Source organism: Pleurodeles waltl, chromosome 7, assembly GCF_031143425.1.
Source record: "Pleurodeles waltl isolate 20211129_DDA chromosome 7, aPleWal1.hap1.20221129, whole genome shotgun sequence".
NCBI lineage: Eukaryota > Metazoa > Chordata > Amphibia > Caudata > Salamandridae > Pleurodeles > Pleurodeles waltl.
Window position 1 is genome coordinate 558,843,644 of NC_090446.1, and position 16,963 is coordinate 558,860,606.

Here is a 16,963-nt window from a genome sequence, read left to right on the forward strand (position 1 = left end):
CAAAAACCATAACAGTGCCACAACTCCCCACCTACCCTACCTTACCATGCCGCATGGTACGTCCATCGCCCAACACACAAATTTGGAGCCATATCATTTGCAATCCTCAATCCCACGCTTCAGTGCTATTAGCGAAGCAGCCCACTACAGGCCCAAGAGATACCAAGTCTTGTATGTAATTACTCACAACGCCACCCCCCCTTGATGGTGTCATGGACAGGCTGCATGTCTCCCCAGTGCCATCATTTCCATTAGTGCTTCCTCCCCATCCTCAATCCACAGCCAATCCAGTTACACTATCTCCTCCAAGGTCATCTGGGTGACCCTTGAGGGGGGGGAGTCCAAGATTGCTCTCTGCATCTCAGACCAAGTTCTCCTCTGACGATTCACCCTGATCTATCTCCAGGGCGTCCCACCCCTTGTAGTCTCCACGAAAGTTTGACGTTGGAGATCGCTCGCCAACTTTACTCTGTCTGTTTGTGCTTGCTCCTTTGGTAGGGTGGTTGGCAACCTTCTCTGCTGCACCTTCTGTCTGCAATTCGTACCTGCCATTTCAGCACCTGATACTGTTCCCCCTCCTCCATAGGCTGATATGTCTGTGTCTCCAACCAGTTCCAGATGGCACACGCCGTTTCACCCCTATCCACAACCAGAAGGTTCACCAGGAAAAGGAAAGCATAGTGGATATCCAGCTTGTGGAGATGTTGGTTAACCACCCAAAAGGATTGCCATTGATGCTGACCTACCTTAGTACAGTCAGGGAAGGTCTTCACATTCACATGATCAACTGTCTATGAGCCTTGTGCCCTCACCACCTCTAGTATGGCGTCCCAATCCCAAAAGTTCAACAACCTTGCCACTATTGCACAAAGAGGGGCCCCAGCAGTGTGTGGCTAGCTGTGAACTCTCCGAGCCCTCTCTATCATGAAACACTTCAAGCTTTTCCCTTGCAACACCACCAACAAGAGCCACTTCTCCAGGTAAAGTTCAGCAGTGGGTACATCCAACCTCTCCGGGACCCACACCACTCAACATTGCTGCGGCAGGAGCAGCCCTCAAAATCATTCAGTTTGTCCATTAAATTGGGCATGACCCTCCCCAGGACCTTCAAGCAGGTGCTGTTCTCTGTCACTGTTGGTCGGACCTGGGGTATAGTGCTGTTGGCTTCCACTACTCTGTCCACCAGTTTGTTATAGTTGGCCCTAAGTAAGTTCACTTCCTGCAATACTAAGTCAATTTAAAACCTCCAAGGTCATCTTGGTCTCCTTTATAGGTGCCAGAATAGTGAGCGTGTGCACCTAAAGGCCACTGTCCATTGGTGGGGGCAGTTGGTCACTTCCCAAGCCTCCAGGTGTGTGGCACCATTCCCCGCCCTCTTGACGACATTATGGTGAACCATGATATGCCAGTCCGAGAGCTGCCAATGACACGCACTGGGTGCTCATGCCCTGATCAAAGGTTACCGGGGCCTGCACAAGATGTAGCAGACGAGTTGGAACGTCAATTCAAGGGGCATGCAAGTGCTCCCCAGCACCTTGGACACGAGCATTCCCTCCCCCCAAAGTACCATTGTCCAACTTCTGGCCACAGTGTCCTCAGCAAGCATCTTTGGGTGCATGGGGGACCAAGCCTCCAATGTAGCCAGGTCCACACCCAGATCTCCAATACAGTCCTGCAGCACTCTGATGTGGTAAGCCTCCCATCAATAGAGGGGAGAGAAGCACCATCCACCTCTGGCCCCTAATGTACACATCCACAGGCCCCTGCCACAGTCCCAAACGACCTTTAGGAGCCTTTTGTCAGTATTTTGGCTGCCGTCCTGTTCCAGTGCGTCTGACAGGGCCTCTAGGCAGCTGACATGCCGATGGGCCTCAAAGCCAAGTTCTGCCCAAGAGGCTGAGGCCTCAGTCCATTGCGGGTAACCTGGCATCCTCCTATCCCATGCCCAGCGCTGCCAGGTTCAGGCCACCTGTACTCCACCACGGCAGCAGCCATCACAGGTCTCCAAACTCCTGCAGGCGGCTGTGCTGATTTCATGTGTCCTTTAGGTCTCCTGGCCTTCTGAATATCCCCGGGGTTCGCACCTACCTGAACTCACTGCTGCTCCTATCACAGTGTGGGCTGCCACGCTGGCACCCTCTCTGCTGTCCGCTGCCCTTTACTCAAGGGCCGACCCAAGTGCCAACAGCCCCTTATCCTGCTGTAAGGGGCAGGGGGGAGAAGCTCAGCACTGTTCAGGCCTTTGTTTTGGATCTATCCCCCTCAGACTGCGAACTACCCTTGTGGTGTGGGCAGCAGTGCCAGCATCCTTTCTGCTGTCCGCTGCCCACTCAAGGATTGACCCAAGTGAAAACAGTCTATTATCCTGCAGCAGGTGGTGGGGGGGAGAAGCTGAGCCCCTGCTCAGGCCTCCGTCATGGCCCCCACAGCTCCTTTGAGCACAGGCAGGCAAAACTACAAAGGCAACATGGCGGCTGGGCCAGCTCTGGCCCCGTCAGCCATGGCCGCTCCATTAGTGCCAGACCCTGTCGGCCTGATTGGTGTCCACGACTTTCCAGGTGAGCCCCTACACCTCCACTGCCATGATCCGGCGGTGGTCAGGATCCCTTCCCTCGTGGGGCTGAGCTGGAGCTTGGCCCTCAGAGAACCAATGCCATTCTGCGTCAAGCCACACCGTATGCTGGACATTTGAGGATGTTAGTGCACACAGGGAAGCTGCACTAAGCATTTGAGTCTAAACTAGTGCCTGTGGTGGATACACTGTATTTCAGGCTATATCTGCAGATGCGGTGGCTGCCCTTCAGAAGCAAGGACATGCATGTTATTGGAGAGGATACTCAGGACATTTGAAGCTTTGTTTAACCATAATAAGCTGCAATAGGCTTATGTGGCTGGACTGGATTGTTTAAGGCTGTGCTGGCACTTGTGGAACAGCAAATGCATGTGCAACAATAATTGATAATATGAGGCTATGCTACTGCATTAGTTCCACCTACATGGCCAAGTGATAATGCATGACTATTTGAGGTTTACCTGGACATCTGGGTAGTGCCTGGGCATTTTGGGCTGAAATAGCTGATGACTCTGTTACGTATATGTAGATTGTACCTTTGTATCATGCCTGTGCTTCTTGCATTTCATGGAAATTCAATAGTTCATTCATAGGTGTACGGTATTCACATAAATAATGGCGGTGATCGTGGCACACCTTGGATGGTAGGGATACCGGTTTCCCGTACCTGGACAACTGATTATTGAAGGCGAGCACAGTCAGTCACAAACCATCCTAAGACTGTGAATATCTTAACGTCAGTGAGTTTCATAATCAATGTGCCAAAGGCACAACTTACTCCTCTTCCGAGCCATTTTGGATATGTTGCAGTTCCGGGCCTTTCCTCTGTCTCAAAGAGTGCAAGACATTCGGGCTATGAGCCTGATGTTTCAGCCTTGGTCCTGGGTCTCAGTGAGAGTAGCTCTGTGTCTTTATGGCCTATTGGCCTCCTGCTTGCTTGATGATTATGCCTGGTAGCATGTGCAGACTTTACTGTGAGATCTGAAGTCTCAGTGGGCCCAGCACCAAGTGAGCCTGTCAGATTTCATCCAGGTTTCGGAGACAACTGCAGACGTTCTGTAGTGGTGCATACTCAGTTGCAATTGGACCAGCTGCACATCCTTCTCCCTGGCACACCTTGATCTGACAGTGGTGACAGATGCATCACTGCTGGGTTGTGGAGGTTATCTGGTCGAGGTAGAGATCAGAGGACTCTGGTCTCCTGTAGAAGCCTAGCTCTACATCAGTCCATTAGCGTTTCAGCCCATTTGCCTGGCGTTGAAGGAATTCCTAACATCCATAAAAGGGGAGCTTGTACAGATCCTCACAAACAACACCACTGCCATGTGGAGCTGCAGATAGGAAGGCAGGTTTGGATCCAGTGCCAAAATCTTCCTGGGGGTAAGCCACCAGGAGGAATTTTTGAATGCCAGGATGGACGAACTCAGCCCGTAATGGCACCTATCAGATCATGAATGCTGGTTACAAACCAATGTGGCTATGGGCATTTTCCAACAATGAAGAAAACACTGTCTAAATCTTTTTGCCACTTTCGAGAACTTGCAGTGTCAGCACTTTTATGTGCTGAAGACATCAAGGGCCATATTTATACTTTTTGACGCACAACTGCGCCAACGCAGTTGTGCGTCAAAATTTTTAACGCCGGCTAACGCCATTCGAAAGCACCATGCGGGCGCCTTATTTATGGAATGACGTGAGCCGGCGCAGTTGACTGGTGTGCGTCAAAAGAAATGACCCACACCGGGCAGCGCCGGCGAAGAGGAAAATGGAGCTTGGGCGTCAAAAAATGGGGCAAGTCAGGGCTGAGGCAAAATATTGGCCTCAACCCGATTTGCGCCATTTTTTTGACTCCCAACCCCCATTGAAATGACTCCTGTCTTAGCACAGACAGGAGTCATGCCCCCTTGCCCAATGGCCATGCCCAGGGGACTTATGTCCCCTGGGCATGGTCATTGGGCATAGTGGCATGTAGGGGGGCACAAATCAGGCCCCCCTATGCCACAAATTATTTTTTACAAAATTACTTACCTGAACTTACCTTAAGTTCCCTGGGATGGATCCCTCCATCCTTGGGCGTCCTCCTGGGGTGGGCAAGGGTGGCAGGGGGTGTCCCTGGGGGCATGGGAGGGCACCTCTGGGCTCCTTCCGAGCCCACAGGTCCCTTAACGTCTGCCCTGACCAGGCGTTAAAAAATGACGCAAAAGCGGCTGGATGTCATTTTGACCCGCCCACTCCCGTGCGCCATTTTTGCACGGGAGTTTAAATAAGGCGCACATGCCTTGGAGTCATTTTTTAGACGGGAACGCCTACCTTGCATATCATTAACGCAAGGTAGGTGTCCACGCTAATAAATGACGCAAACTCCAAGATCTTTGGCGCTAGACGGGTCTAACGCCAAAGTATAAATATGGTGTTAGCTTTGAGTCGGATTTGCGTAAAAAAAAACTACGCAATTCTGGCGCAAACAGAGTATAAATATGCCCCCAAGAACGCTTTCTGTGGGAGTTGCATTCTGGCTAGAAAGGAGCACTTGACTCTGACACTCATTTTTGCCCTTCCCTTTACTTCCCCAATTTCTGAATAACATCAGAAATGGCCAGGCCCAAGTTACCCCTTGTACCTCCGGACTGGGCCAGGAAAGTGTGGTACCCGAAACTCCTGGGTATGAATATCTGTTCCCCGGTCAGACTTCTGTTACTGCAGGATCTTCTGTTGCAGCACCCGGACAGGGTAATGTACCCAGGCCTGCACAATCTAAACGCCCATGCTTGGAGATTGAGCCATGGCAGTTGATTGTATTCAGTCCATCTTCTGAAAGTGTGGATGTTGTCTAGGCTGCATGGCACCCCTCTACCACATCTCTTTATGCTGGGAGCTGGGGCAAATTTGTGGCCTGGTGTGGCCTTGTACTTTATTAATTACTTGTGTATGTGAATCTCTTTGGAGTTCCAAATCATGAAATAAATACATTGAATTGGCCTCTCGGATTGGTCTGGACGTTCCTCTAGTGTACTCTCTTCCAGCTGATGCACAGCTGTTCATTACATCTCCTGACTCGGAAGGCTGTATTCTTCCTCCAGATTACTTCAGTTGAACTTACTTTTGGTACAACAGCACTACACCACCTTTTTTCCCAGTCAAACTGGGATTAAAGTTGTAGCTCCTTTTCACAGTGTGTAATCATTCACTGTCCCAAAGTTCTAATATCTGCCTCACCCCTCAAAAGAGGATGAGAGACTTTATCGGATGGATCCCAAAAGAGCCTTGAGTTTTTAAATTGATCGCCCCAAAGACCATCAGATGGATGATCAGCTCTTTGCGGAGTTCTCTGGGGTAAATGAAGGTAAGGCAGTGCACAAAAGGACTTTATCAACATGGATAGTCCTCACCATTTACATCTACTCAGCTATGGCCAAGAGCAGCCTGTGGATGGACTGAGGGCTCATTCCACTAGAGTCAAGGTTGCTACTACTGCATTGGCACACAGAGTCCCTGTTCTGGACATTTTTCAGGCTACGATGTAGGTGTCAGTGCACACATTCACGAAGCACTTCTGCCTTGAGAGCCAGGTCAGACGTAAACAACCTTTGCCCGCTTCAATCCTGCTGGACTTTTTGGTCTGAGTTCATTCTGCAGATCCTCTACCTGGGAGGTAGTGCTTTGATATCTAGCCTAAAAGTGAGAAATCAGCAGTTAGAAATATCCATAAGAAGAACAAGTTACTGATTTCTAGAAACACTCTTTCTAGTGGATACACTATCTACATGCAGATTCCTCACAGCCTGTGCGCCGCCTCTGTGTTGTGGACTGGTCTCTTTTGCTATCTAAAAAGGTCCCAAATTAGAGATTTGCACACTGGTACCTCTGGTTGTTGTTGGCCTCCTTTGAACCTGGCCCTTTTTGCAAGGCCATCCCCAAACTCTTTGCCTTCTTCCTCCAATTTTTTCAGACCTTTTTTGTTAGCTTTAGGTCTCTGAGTATTTTACCTCTGATAGCCAGTGCTAAAGTGTCTAAATGGTATGGGTGATTGGTTTATCCATGATTGGCATATCTGATTTACCAGTAAGTCCCTAATAAAGTGCACTATGTGTTCCCAGGGCCTGTAAACCAAATGCCACTAGTGGGCCTGCAGCACTGATTGTGACACCCACATGAGGTGCCATGTAAACATGTCTCAGACCTGCCACCTCAGTGTCTGTGTAGACAGTTTGGAACTGCCCAAACCCTCCCTTTTACCACACGTAAGTCACCCCTAAGGTAGGCCCAAGGCAGCCTCATGGGCAAGGTGCAGTGTATTTAAAAGGTAGGATTTGAACTGGTGTGTTCTACATGTCCTGATAGTGAATTACTTCTAAATTCATTTTTCACTATTGCAAGGCCTTTCTCTCCTATAGGATAACATGGAGATTGCCTTAAAATACCATTTAAGGGTAATTTGCCATTGGCAGCAGACAGAGATACGGAGTGTGGGGTCTCTGGCCTCACAATTTAAAAATACATATTTTGGTAAAGTTGGTTTTTAGACTGTAAGATTGAAAATCCCACTTTTAGAAAGTGGGCATTTTCCTGCTTAACCATTCTGTGCCTCTGCCTGGCTGCTGAGTACACGTCTGGGTCAGACTGACAGTTGGACTGTTTGTGAATTCACTCTAGACAGTCACACAAAGGGAGCTGAGGTGTGCCCTGCATATCCCAATGGGTCGTCCTGAGCTAGAGTGATAGGAGGAGCTGCTATCTGCACTTGAATTGGGCTGTGTCTGTCCTCACACAATGCAGTCTCCAGCCCCCTAGAGTGTGTCTGGGGCCATGACAGGGAGAGGCAGGATCTTGTGCACTAGAAAGACTTTCCTTTGAAGTTTGCTTACTTCAAAGGCAGAAATCAGTACAGGTATTGGACTGCTGACCCCACAACTTCAGAACACTTCTGGACTGAGGACATTCTGCCAGGGAGAAGGGCTAGATTCTTGAGGAGGACCTGCCACTTTGTCTGTTGCTTTGCTGTGCTGGCCTGCTGCTGCTACTTCTGCCCTGGGACTGAAAGGACTGGACTTTGCTTTCTATGGCCTGCTTTCCAAGGTTCTCCAGGGGCTTGAACTGAGCTTGCCTCCTGTTGTGAAGTTTCAAAGACTTCAAAGACTTCTTCTGCCAGTGCCTGGGCTCTTCTGCTAGGAGCCCTTACTTGACAAGTAGTGCCAAATCCAGTCCCTGGGCCCTTGGAAGCGGAAGCTGATGACCTAAAGAACATTCCATGCACTGTGTTTGTTGTGGTAGAAAAATCAAGGCAGCGCCTACACCACCGCTGGAAAATCGACGCAGTGCCGGCGAAATCAACGCATCCCTTGCCTCAGTGCGGATCCATAGTAGCCATGCATCTGGATTTTCAACACATCATCCCTGGGCATCAAATCTCCAACATCAGCGCAAGGAACCAAGGCTATGTGACCGGAAATCAATGCATCGTTCTCCTGTGGGGAAGGAACCGACTCATCGCCTACCCGGCGGGGAAAGGATCGACACACAGCCTCACTTGCAAGTAAGAACTCAACGCATTGCTTGTTTTTCTGATGCATTACCTCTCCTGCGGCTTTATTTTTGACGCATACCAGGTACTTTGTGCTAAAACAACGCATCCATTGATTCCTCTGGATTAAGATTCTATGTCAGGACAGGAGGCTTCGGATTATGCTTTCTCTTTCTTTACTGAGAAACTTACAGCAGCCAATCAACACAAGTAATACAAAAAACTACATATCCCAGCAACCCTGGTAGTCCACATTATCCAATCCCAGACCTGTATGCAATATAAATGTCTCTGAACCAATAGTCCTTCCTCTTTCTTTGCTGCTTGCAGCCATGAGATAAGTACCTGTGACATTTGTATTACTTGAAGTTATTTGACATTGCGATTTTGTTATGTTAAGACTTTTATAACTATTTGTGGCTGTGGAGCGGGAGTAGGGGCTGAACAGAGCTCTAGACTGGTACTCCCAGTCTTGGTATCGGCGTTCCGCGCTCGCTCGCCATTTGGTGTCCTTGGCGGGGGTGACAACCGCGGAGCTGCAGAATGTTCCTTCGAGCATCGGGGACATCCTAGTGAGTCCCCGGGGCTTGGACTGGAGTTTTACGACTTTGTACTGGAAGCCATAAGGGCGCTGGAACAGAGAGGCCAGTTCTCTCTTGATTCCCTCGCTTCGCGCATGAGCGTGCTGAGATTCGGAGGTTTCAGTTTCGGATCTCACCGGCAGATGCGTGCGAGGCAAATTGACTGTTTTTTCTTCCCCTGAGAATGCCTGACGAGGCGGAAAAGATGGATTTAGGGATTTTGACCAAGGGAATTAGCAGATGCTCCCTCCACATCTAATTTTGCCCATTTTGAGAGTTTTATTCTCTCATTCAATTGGAGTTTTTTCTCTGTTTTAATACCTGCATGGGTAATTCCCCCCCATTGAACTCCTTCTTGCCTCTTCATCTCTACTGAGATGGCTTACTATGCAGAAGAGGATGAATATTTTCAAGGTGAGGCCGAGGAGCCCTATGAGAATCAGATGGAGGAAAGATTGGTGTTGGCCCTAGATCATCACGTGCAAGACAGCGTGAATCAAGCACTTATAAAGGCCTTAAAACCCTTTGCTCAGCCCTTGTGGCGCTTTGGCCAAAGGGAACTGATGGGCAGAACCTCTGATAGCAGGAGAAGTGACAATCCTGATGTGGATCGAACACAAGAGTTTCCTAGAGGACCTAGATCCTCTACAGAAAGTTTGTCCCAAATGACTTCATCAGTCCTTAGAGACCATGAGTATGAGCAAGGCATTACCAAAACCTCTAAAGGGTTGTCTTCACAAGGACTTTTGCGGCCTGAGGAGTCTCAATCTTCCGCTTCGCAATCCTCTGACTCAGAGAAAACCCGTAGCGAACCCAAAAGTTCAGGTAAACGGAAACGCAAAACACATCATGCGACAGAAGAGTCAATGGCTCAGAGGAACCTTTTCTTTGACCCAGAAAGTATTGTTCACCCAAGATCCACCGAATGGGTTCCCTCAGGTTGCGCAATATGTTGAAGACAGATTGCGCAAGAGCTTCGATAAGGACGTGCGCAATACTTTGCGCTCAGAATGCCCTCGCCCTTCCCTATTTCGCAAGGTGGCAGATACCCTAAGGTGAGATCCTAGTATGGCCAACTTTCTCAAAAAATTCTCTAAGGACCCTAAAAAGGGACTGGACCGAGCCTGGAAAGGATGCCAGGATAAACATTTGGATATTTCCGGTCCAATTACTAAAATCCTTGAACTGGCGGTGCAGGCAAAGGAAGATAACTTCCCCTTGGACCCGGAGGCAATTTTGGAATGGGCGCAAAGAGCCATTTGACTCCTTGGAAATGTCAACTGTGCCATGTCCACGGAGCGGCGCAAGTTGTTCCTGATGAGAATTGACTCTAAGTTAGTTGACTTAGCCTCTTCTGAACCTGCTTTGATGGCTAATAGCCTATTGTTTGGTGAGAAATTTGTGAAGGATTTGAGTAAATATGTCTCTGAATTCTCCACCCTCGATAAGGCTCGGATCTCCATGAAAAAGATGTTTAATTGTGGCCTTTTTCTCAGGGCTGGACGCTTTAACTCCCAACTACTCACAAAGAGGCCGTGGTTCTTACCAATCATCTTCTGGATTCTATCCCTCCCATAGACGAGGCAGAGGTCGCTCCTATCGAGGCGGAAGCAGAGGAAATCTCAACAACCCCGATTTGGCAACAACAGGTGAGAATCATTCCTTTTACCGAAGTGATTTTGGGGGACAGATTAAAAGAACATCTTCAGGCCTGGAGTCAGATATCTCAAGATCCCTGGGTTCTTCAACCTGTTCAGGGTTACCAATTGAAGTTTTATTCTCCCCCCAGACAGACATTCATTCCTTCTCCTCTTCATTTTTCCCAAGCAGAGAGCAATTTCATAGACGTCGAGGTTGCTTTGCTGCTTCAGAAGCAAGCAATAGTTTCTTCAGATTTACACCCAGCAGGATTTGTGAGCACAATCTTTCTTGTGCAAAAGAAAGGAGGAGGATACCGATTGGTTCTCGATCTCAGAGAGTTCAACTCTTTTATAATCTATTGTCATTTCAAAATGGAGGGTATTCACCTTCTAAGAGATCTTTTGCAAGAGGGAGATTGTCTCGTTTGACTAGACCCCAAGGATGCCTATTTGACTGTACCGGTTTTCACTCCACATTGCAGATTCCTGCAGTTTTGTTGGAGAAACAAGTGGTTCGAGTTTGCGGTTCTTCCCTTTGGGCTGTCCTTAGCCCCTTGGTGCTTCACCAAACTGCTGCAACGTGTCGTGCAATTCTGTCACGGGGTCCTTTCCTCGGGATCTGCACGTCGCTGAACAAAAGGCCCACCTACCGGCGTCACCAACTCAGAAAGCTATTATAGCACAGAGTTATGGTGAAGCCAGTCGGGGGAAGGGAATTAGGGAAAGGAATAGCAGGGAGAGAGATCTGAAAAGGAAAGGTTAGAACAATATGCATTTACTCATTCAAAGAAACGTAAATCATTTATGGACTCCTGACTAAAAGTGTCTCCGAGATATCAGGTGGAGACCTCTTCTAAAATGAGGGCGAAGCCCCTTGTAAAACACGACCTCAGATTCAAGAGATGGCAAGAATGTTGAACTATGATTCTACACAGAATATCAATCTTGTAACATTTATGTATTCACAACATAAACCTTTGATCATGACTTAGAAAATCTCAAAGACTTAAATATGCTTTTCATATCTTAAGTTATTCAAAGAACAATGAAAACTTTGATTTGTTTATCTCCAACAATACCTTCACATTCACAATGATAAATGCCAAAAAGATTTTACTCATGAAACCTAAATCACCTTACTTAATAACACCAGGAAGAGCTTTTACTCAATTAAATCACTTAGACTATTGTGCCAAGAACCTTTTGCTCCTGTGAATTTGAAGCACTTTATATCTGGGAACTGAAGCGCTTTGAATTACTGAGCCAAAAGAGCGCTTTACATTTGTGAACGGAAACACATTGAATTACTGTGCACAAAAGTGCGTTACATCTGTGAACTGAAACGCTTTGAATTACTGAGCCAAAAGAACGCTTTACATCTGTGAACTGAAACACCTTGAATTACTTGTGCACAAAGTGCGTTATCTCTGTGAACTGAAACGCTTTGAATTTCTGAGCCAAAAGAGCGCTTTACATCTGTGAACGGAAACACCTTGAATTACTTGTGCACAAAGCGCGTTATCTCTGTGAACTGAAATGCTTTGAACTACTGAGCCAAAAGAGCGCTTTACATCTGTGAACAAAAACACCTTGAATTACTTGTGCACAAAGCGCGTTATCTCTGTGAACTGAAATGCTTTGAATTACTGAGCCAAAAGAGCGCTTTACATCTGTGAACTGAAACACCTTGAATTACTGTGCATAAAAGCGCGTTACCTTTTGGAAGTAATAACTTCCTCCAAACTTGGATTCAGCAAGGCCTTACCGCTATGAGTACGACCTACTCGTTTTAGCATGCACCATGGACTTTGGTTAGACGATACTCTGCCATTCAGAAACTCTGGACTTCTCCAGAGAAACCTCCACGAGGTCTGGCTGCATCAAGGTCTTCAAAATAGTGACCAACGTGCTTGGGTGTGGCTGGGCTTTATAGGCCTGCCACACCCCAAGATGGCCGCCGCCTCTAAAAACATGGGAAATGTAGTCCCTTCATAGGATAGCACTGATAAGTGCATCTTGTCCACCAATGCCCTGAACCTGCAGCTACGTGAGCTTTACCACAGGGCAGACGACGCTGATGGCCATTATTGGAACAAGCGGGGATGACCAGTAGTGCGTATAAAGCGCTGCAGAGTTGCGCAGCGGAATTTCAGGCGAGACCTGGACCACACCTGGCCTTATTCCTGACAAATTCCTTCGAGAAAGAGGCGTGCGTCTGATTATTTATCTAGACAATATTCTCATTATGGCTCAGTCCCAAGAATTACTTCTGCTTCATCTAGACTGGACCATTCAAATCTTGCAGAATGTAGGATTCCTGATAAATACAGACAAATCTATCACCGTCCCATCTCAGGACATAGAATTCTTAGGCTTTCAGGTTGATTCGGTAAAAGCACAGTTGAAACTTCCTCTCACAAAACGCTCTATGATCAAGAAAGAGTTACGGAGAGCCCTTGCCTCTCCGAGTATATCATTGAGAACTTTAGCAAGATTGGTAGGGCTTCTAGCCTCGTCGATCCAGGCAATATTTCCAGGACCCTTGCACTACAGAGCCCTTCGGCGCCTAAAGATCTTGCATCTTCGCAAAGGTCTGACCTATGCGGAACAGATTTCTCTGACAGACGAAGCCCGGTCAGAGAAATGTTGGTGGTTGGAACACATGGATGCATGGAACGGCAAAGCTTTTTTTGCCTCTGTTGTGGAAGTTATCATAGAATCGTATGCCAGTCATTGGGGTTGGGAAGCACGATTCGGGACTGTAGAGACAGGGGCAAGTGGTCCTCAGAGGAACTCTCCCTTCACATCAACTGCTTAGAGCTGATAGCGGGAGCTTTCGCAATTCGCTCTCTTTCCCCCCACAAAGCCAGTTGTTGCATTCTGTTACGGATGGACAACATCCCGGTGGTGCGCTATATTAATCGATTGGTCAGAACCAGGCCATGAGTTCTGGCGGAGAGTGCCAAAGAATTCTGGCAGTTTTGCCTTCAACATCAAATATCGGTGACGGCGGAATACATTCCAGGGTGTTCCAATGTGATAGCGGATTGGAACTCTCGATTTTTGAGGGACGGCAGCGACTGCAAGCTTCACCGGTCTGTATTCCTGACTCTCACGAGACATTGGGGCAAGTGTGCAATAGATCTCTTTGCGTCTCGTCTCACTTCTCAACTCCCTCTCTTTTACAGTTGGAGACCGGACCCGTCGGCCCTAGCAACAGATGCCTTTCTTCAGGTCTGAACGACATCTCTGTTGTATGCCTTCCCCCCATGCTCCATGATTCAGAGAGTACTCTCTCAGGTTCGGAGACAGGGGGCAGAGATCATTTTAATAACACCTCTGTGGAAAGCTCAAGCGTGGTTCCCGGTGACGATGACATTATCCTGCGCTCCTTCAGTTCTTCTGCTATCATTCCCTTCCTTGCTCCTGGATCCGGGTCTCCACCCGCACCCTCTGATAGCACAGGGCTTATTGTCCCTCATGGCATGGAGGATTTCAGGGAGCGTTGGCAAATGCCAAATGTTTCGAGAGAAGCTATCTTCTTTTTATCCCAATCTTGGGCACCTTCCACCCATAAAAGATACGAGGCTTCCTGGAAGCGATGGTTGGGTTGGTTTGGTGAACGAAGTGTTGATCCCTTGGGGGCCCACATTAGCATGATTGTTGATTTTTTATCGGAATTGGCAACCCAAGGATTGGCATATAGGACTATCAATAATTTTAGGTCTGCTCTGTCAGCCAGCCACCCTCATATTGAAGGTAAACCAGTGGGGGAACATCCTTTGGTTTGTAAGCTTTTAAGGGGCATCAGGATGGTCAAACCCCCTCTTGCTAAATATACAGTTTTATGGGATGTTGATGTTGTGCTTCGTTTTCTACAAAATTGGCCATGTAATGAGGATCTATCACGCAAACAGTTGTTGGCCAAACTCACGGTTTTATTATGTCTCATTTCATGCAGAAGGGTTTCAGATGTGCGAGCCCTGGATATTGCAGGTAGAGTATTTACTCCTTTGGGAGTTTCCTTTTCCATTTCAAAGCATACTAAAACTGCTTCTAGATGTGTATCTTATCCAGCTTTTCCGCATCATACTAAACTGTGTGTGGTTAAATACATAAAAGCATATGAAGATTGTACTCATGAATTTCGTAAGGACAATAGAGGGCAATTGCTCATTTCACTGCAGAAAACGTTTTCTCCTGTCTCTTCAGCTAGGTCGGCTAGATGGGTTAAATGGTTAATGGCGGAAGCAGGTATCGTTGTCTCTTCTTTTGGAGCGCACTCTTTGAGAGGGGCTATGGCTTCTAAATCTTTTGGAGCTGGTTCTCGTTTAGAGGACATTATGAATGCTGCAGACTGGTCTTCTGATAATACATTTAAGTGTTTTATCATAAGCCCATTGTAGATGTTGCTTCAGTGGTGGTTGATAAGCTTTGAACTAGCATAATCCGATGCCTCCGGTCCTGACATAGAATACAAAATTTTCTAGCTATTGCGTCAAGAATTTTCAATTCTATTAAGGACACGGAGGCGAGGATTATCCCTCCCGGTTATTTCGGAATGTATTTTAAAATAAGACTTCTGATATTGTTTGGTACTGAAGGTTAATACTAATGATGCATATGTTAAAATTGACATTCAATGTACATTCCCCCCCCTTTTCAACATGTTCTATGCAATATTATCAGCATGTTTTTTCTCCATTAGGAGCTGATAACAAAGGATCCTAAGGATCGGAGGTTTCCATATTCGGAACGACCAGAGGTTAAGGCGTTTGATTTCTTCAGAGTTGCCTAGAGGATTGAGGACTGCATCAGTTGAGCTCTGTTTTTCATCTGTTTTCTTCGATGGAACTTTGGATATCCGGTTGGAAATCAGGTTGTTTTGTTCGGTTTATTTACAAAGAAATAGGAAGGACTATTGGTTCAGAGACATTTATATGGCATACAGGTCTGGGATTGGATAATGTGGACTACCAGGGTTGCTGGGATATGTAGTTTTTTGTATTACTTGTGTTGATTGGCTGCTGTAAGTTTCTCAGTAAAGAAAGAGAAAGCATAATCCTCGCCTCAGTGTCCTTAATAGAATTGAAAATTCATGACGCGATAGCTAGGATTTTTTTTATTCCTTTGACTTTAAAAACTGATGTCTTGAGTATGTTGGATTTTTGTCATTTTGGTCTTGTTTAATTTAGATAAGTATTGGCTATTTTTCTAAACTGATGTGGAGTGCTTTTGTGGTGTTTTCACTGTGTTACTCTGTGTGTGTGTGTGTGTACAAATATTTTACACATTGCTTCTGAGATAATCCTGACTGCTTGTGCCAAGATACCAAGGGGATGAGCAGGGGTTATTTTAGGTGTGTGACTCCTTTACCCTGACTAGATTAAGGGTACCTGCTTGAACATGGTGTAAACTGACTGCCAACTAGCGACCCCATTTCTAACAGCCTCTGTGTCCAATGGAATGGATAGAGTCAAGAAAGAAGATGACTGCGCCATTCCCTAAAAATACTTTTCTAGAGATCTTAATAATGACTGTGACCCTGACCTTAGGTTCCTAATGAAGTAAAGTAGTGCTTATACTTTATTTAATCTTTATTTAAAATGTTACACTGTAAAAAAGGGAACTAAGTTACTGAAACAAGTATATTTGTAGGCTTTTTGTTTACATTAATGCACAGAACGATACCAACATGTTCATGCTACGAGAAATGCCACTTTCTCATGCTTAGGTTCATAAGTGTGAAGATTTTACTTTAAAACCCGCTCCTAGAATCGAACCGAAACTGATTTGCAGATGGACTTTGAGCGAGACTGGAAAACTAGATCGGTTCACTAAACCCTGGGAGTCAAATCGCTCTGTCTGCAAAGGGATGGTAGAAATTTAGCAAACATCCTTTATAAGCACCGCTCTGTCTCAACTGATCTCCTTCACAGAGTAACCACCTTAAGCGCGTCTGTATAACTCTTGTTGCGTGACGCTTAAATCTATACTTCCTAGAGAAAACCCTCGCTTCCTTGCTGTAATCGGTGATCAGTGACCCCTTTTCAGGCTGTTCGGTACCAAAGCTGCTCTCACCGCACCGGCATCGCGCGCTTGTGAGTAGTGTCTCGAGTAGGCGTGCTCTTGGTGATGTTTACGGACGTGTTGGTGAGTGGCGTCTCATACTCTAAGCCTGTGCAATAGAATGCTGAAGATAAAAAGCCTACACTTAGCTAAGAGAAAGAGTACTTTATTTTTGGGCATTGCTGTTAGCACTTAGCTCTCTCCCAAAGCCGATTTTTACCACGAACCTTAACTTTCTCTAGGGATTATAACTGTATGAGCTTCGGAGAGGAAACGTTAAAAATCACTGGCAAGAAATGTCCCGGAAGGGATCGGATGAGGTGAGTCGTGTCATGTCGTCCGTCGTGATGTCCGCCCTGTTACTGCACTTGAGAAGTCTAGTGACATGGTTTTAAGGGAGCGACCAATCAGCGAGGCAGTGCGTATGAACGTTACTTTTAATTGTAACCTTATCCAGTTTTCCGTAATCAGTCTGGCCCGTGAATGACTACTGCTGGCCAATTCCGCCTAGTAGTTTGCAACTGTAATTGTATTTGTACAGCGCTTCATACCTTTTGCGAGGCTGCGAAGCACTTGTCAG

General features: G+C 46.8%; 1 protein-coding gene across 2 annotated transcripts in view; it reads left to right on the forward strand.

Moving 5' to 3' along the window:
* The first annotated feature begins 16,481 nt into the window (after positions 1-16,481).
* LOC138304340 (zinc finger protein 468-like) overlaps positions 16,482-16,963 on the forward strand; it is a 127,309-nt gene continuing 126,827 nt past the window's right edge. The window contains exon 1 of one of the 2 annotated variants that reach the window (XM_069244309.1): positions 16,482-16,703. In XM_069244309.1, the coding sequence (XP_069100410.1) occupies positions 16,680-16,703 (24 nt within the window). In that variant the 5' untranslated portion in view covers positions 16,482-16,679. The other variant, XM_069244308.1, reaches the window with a different exon arrangement.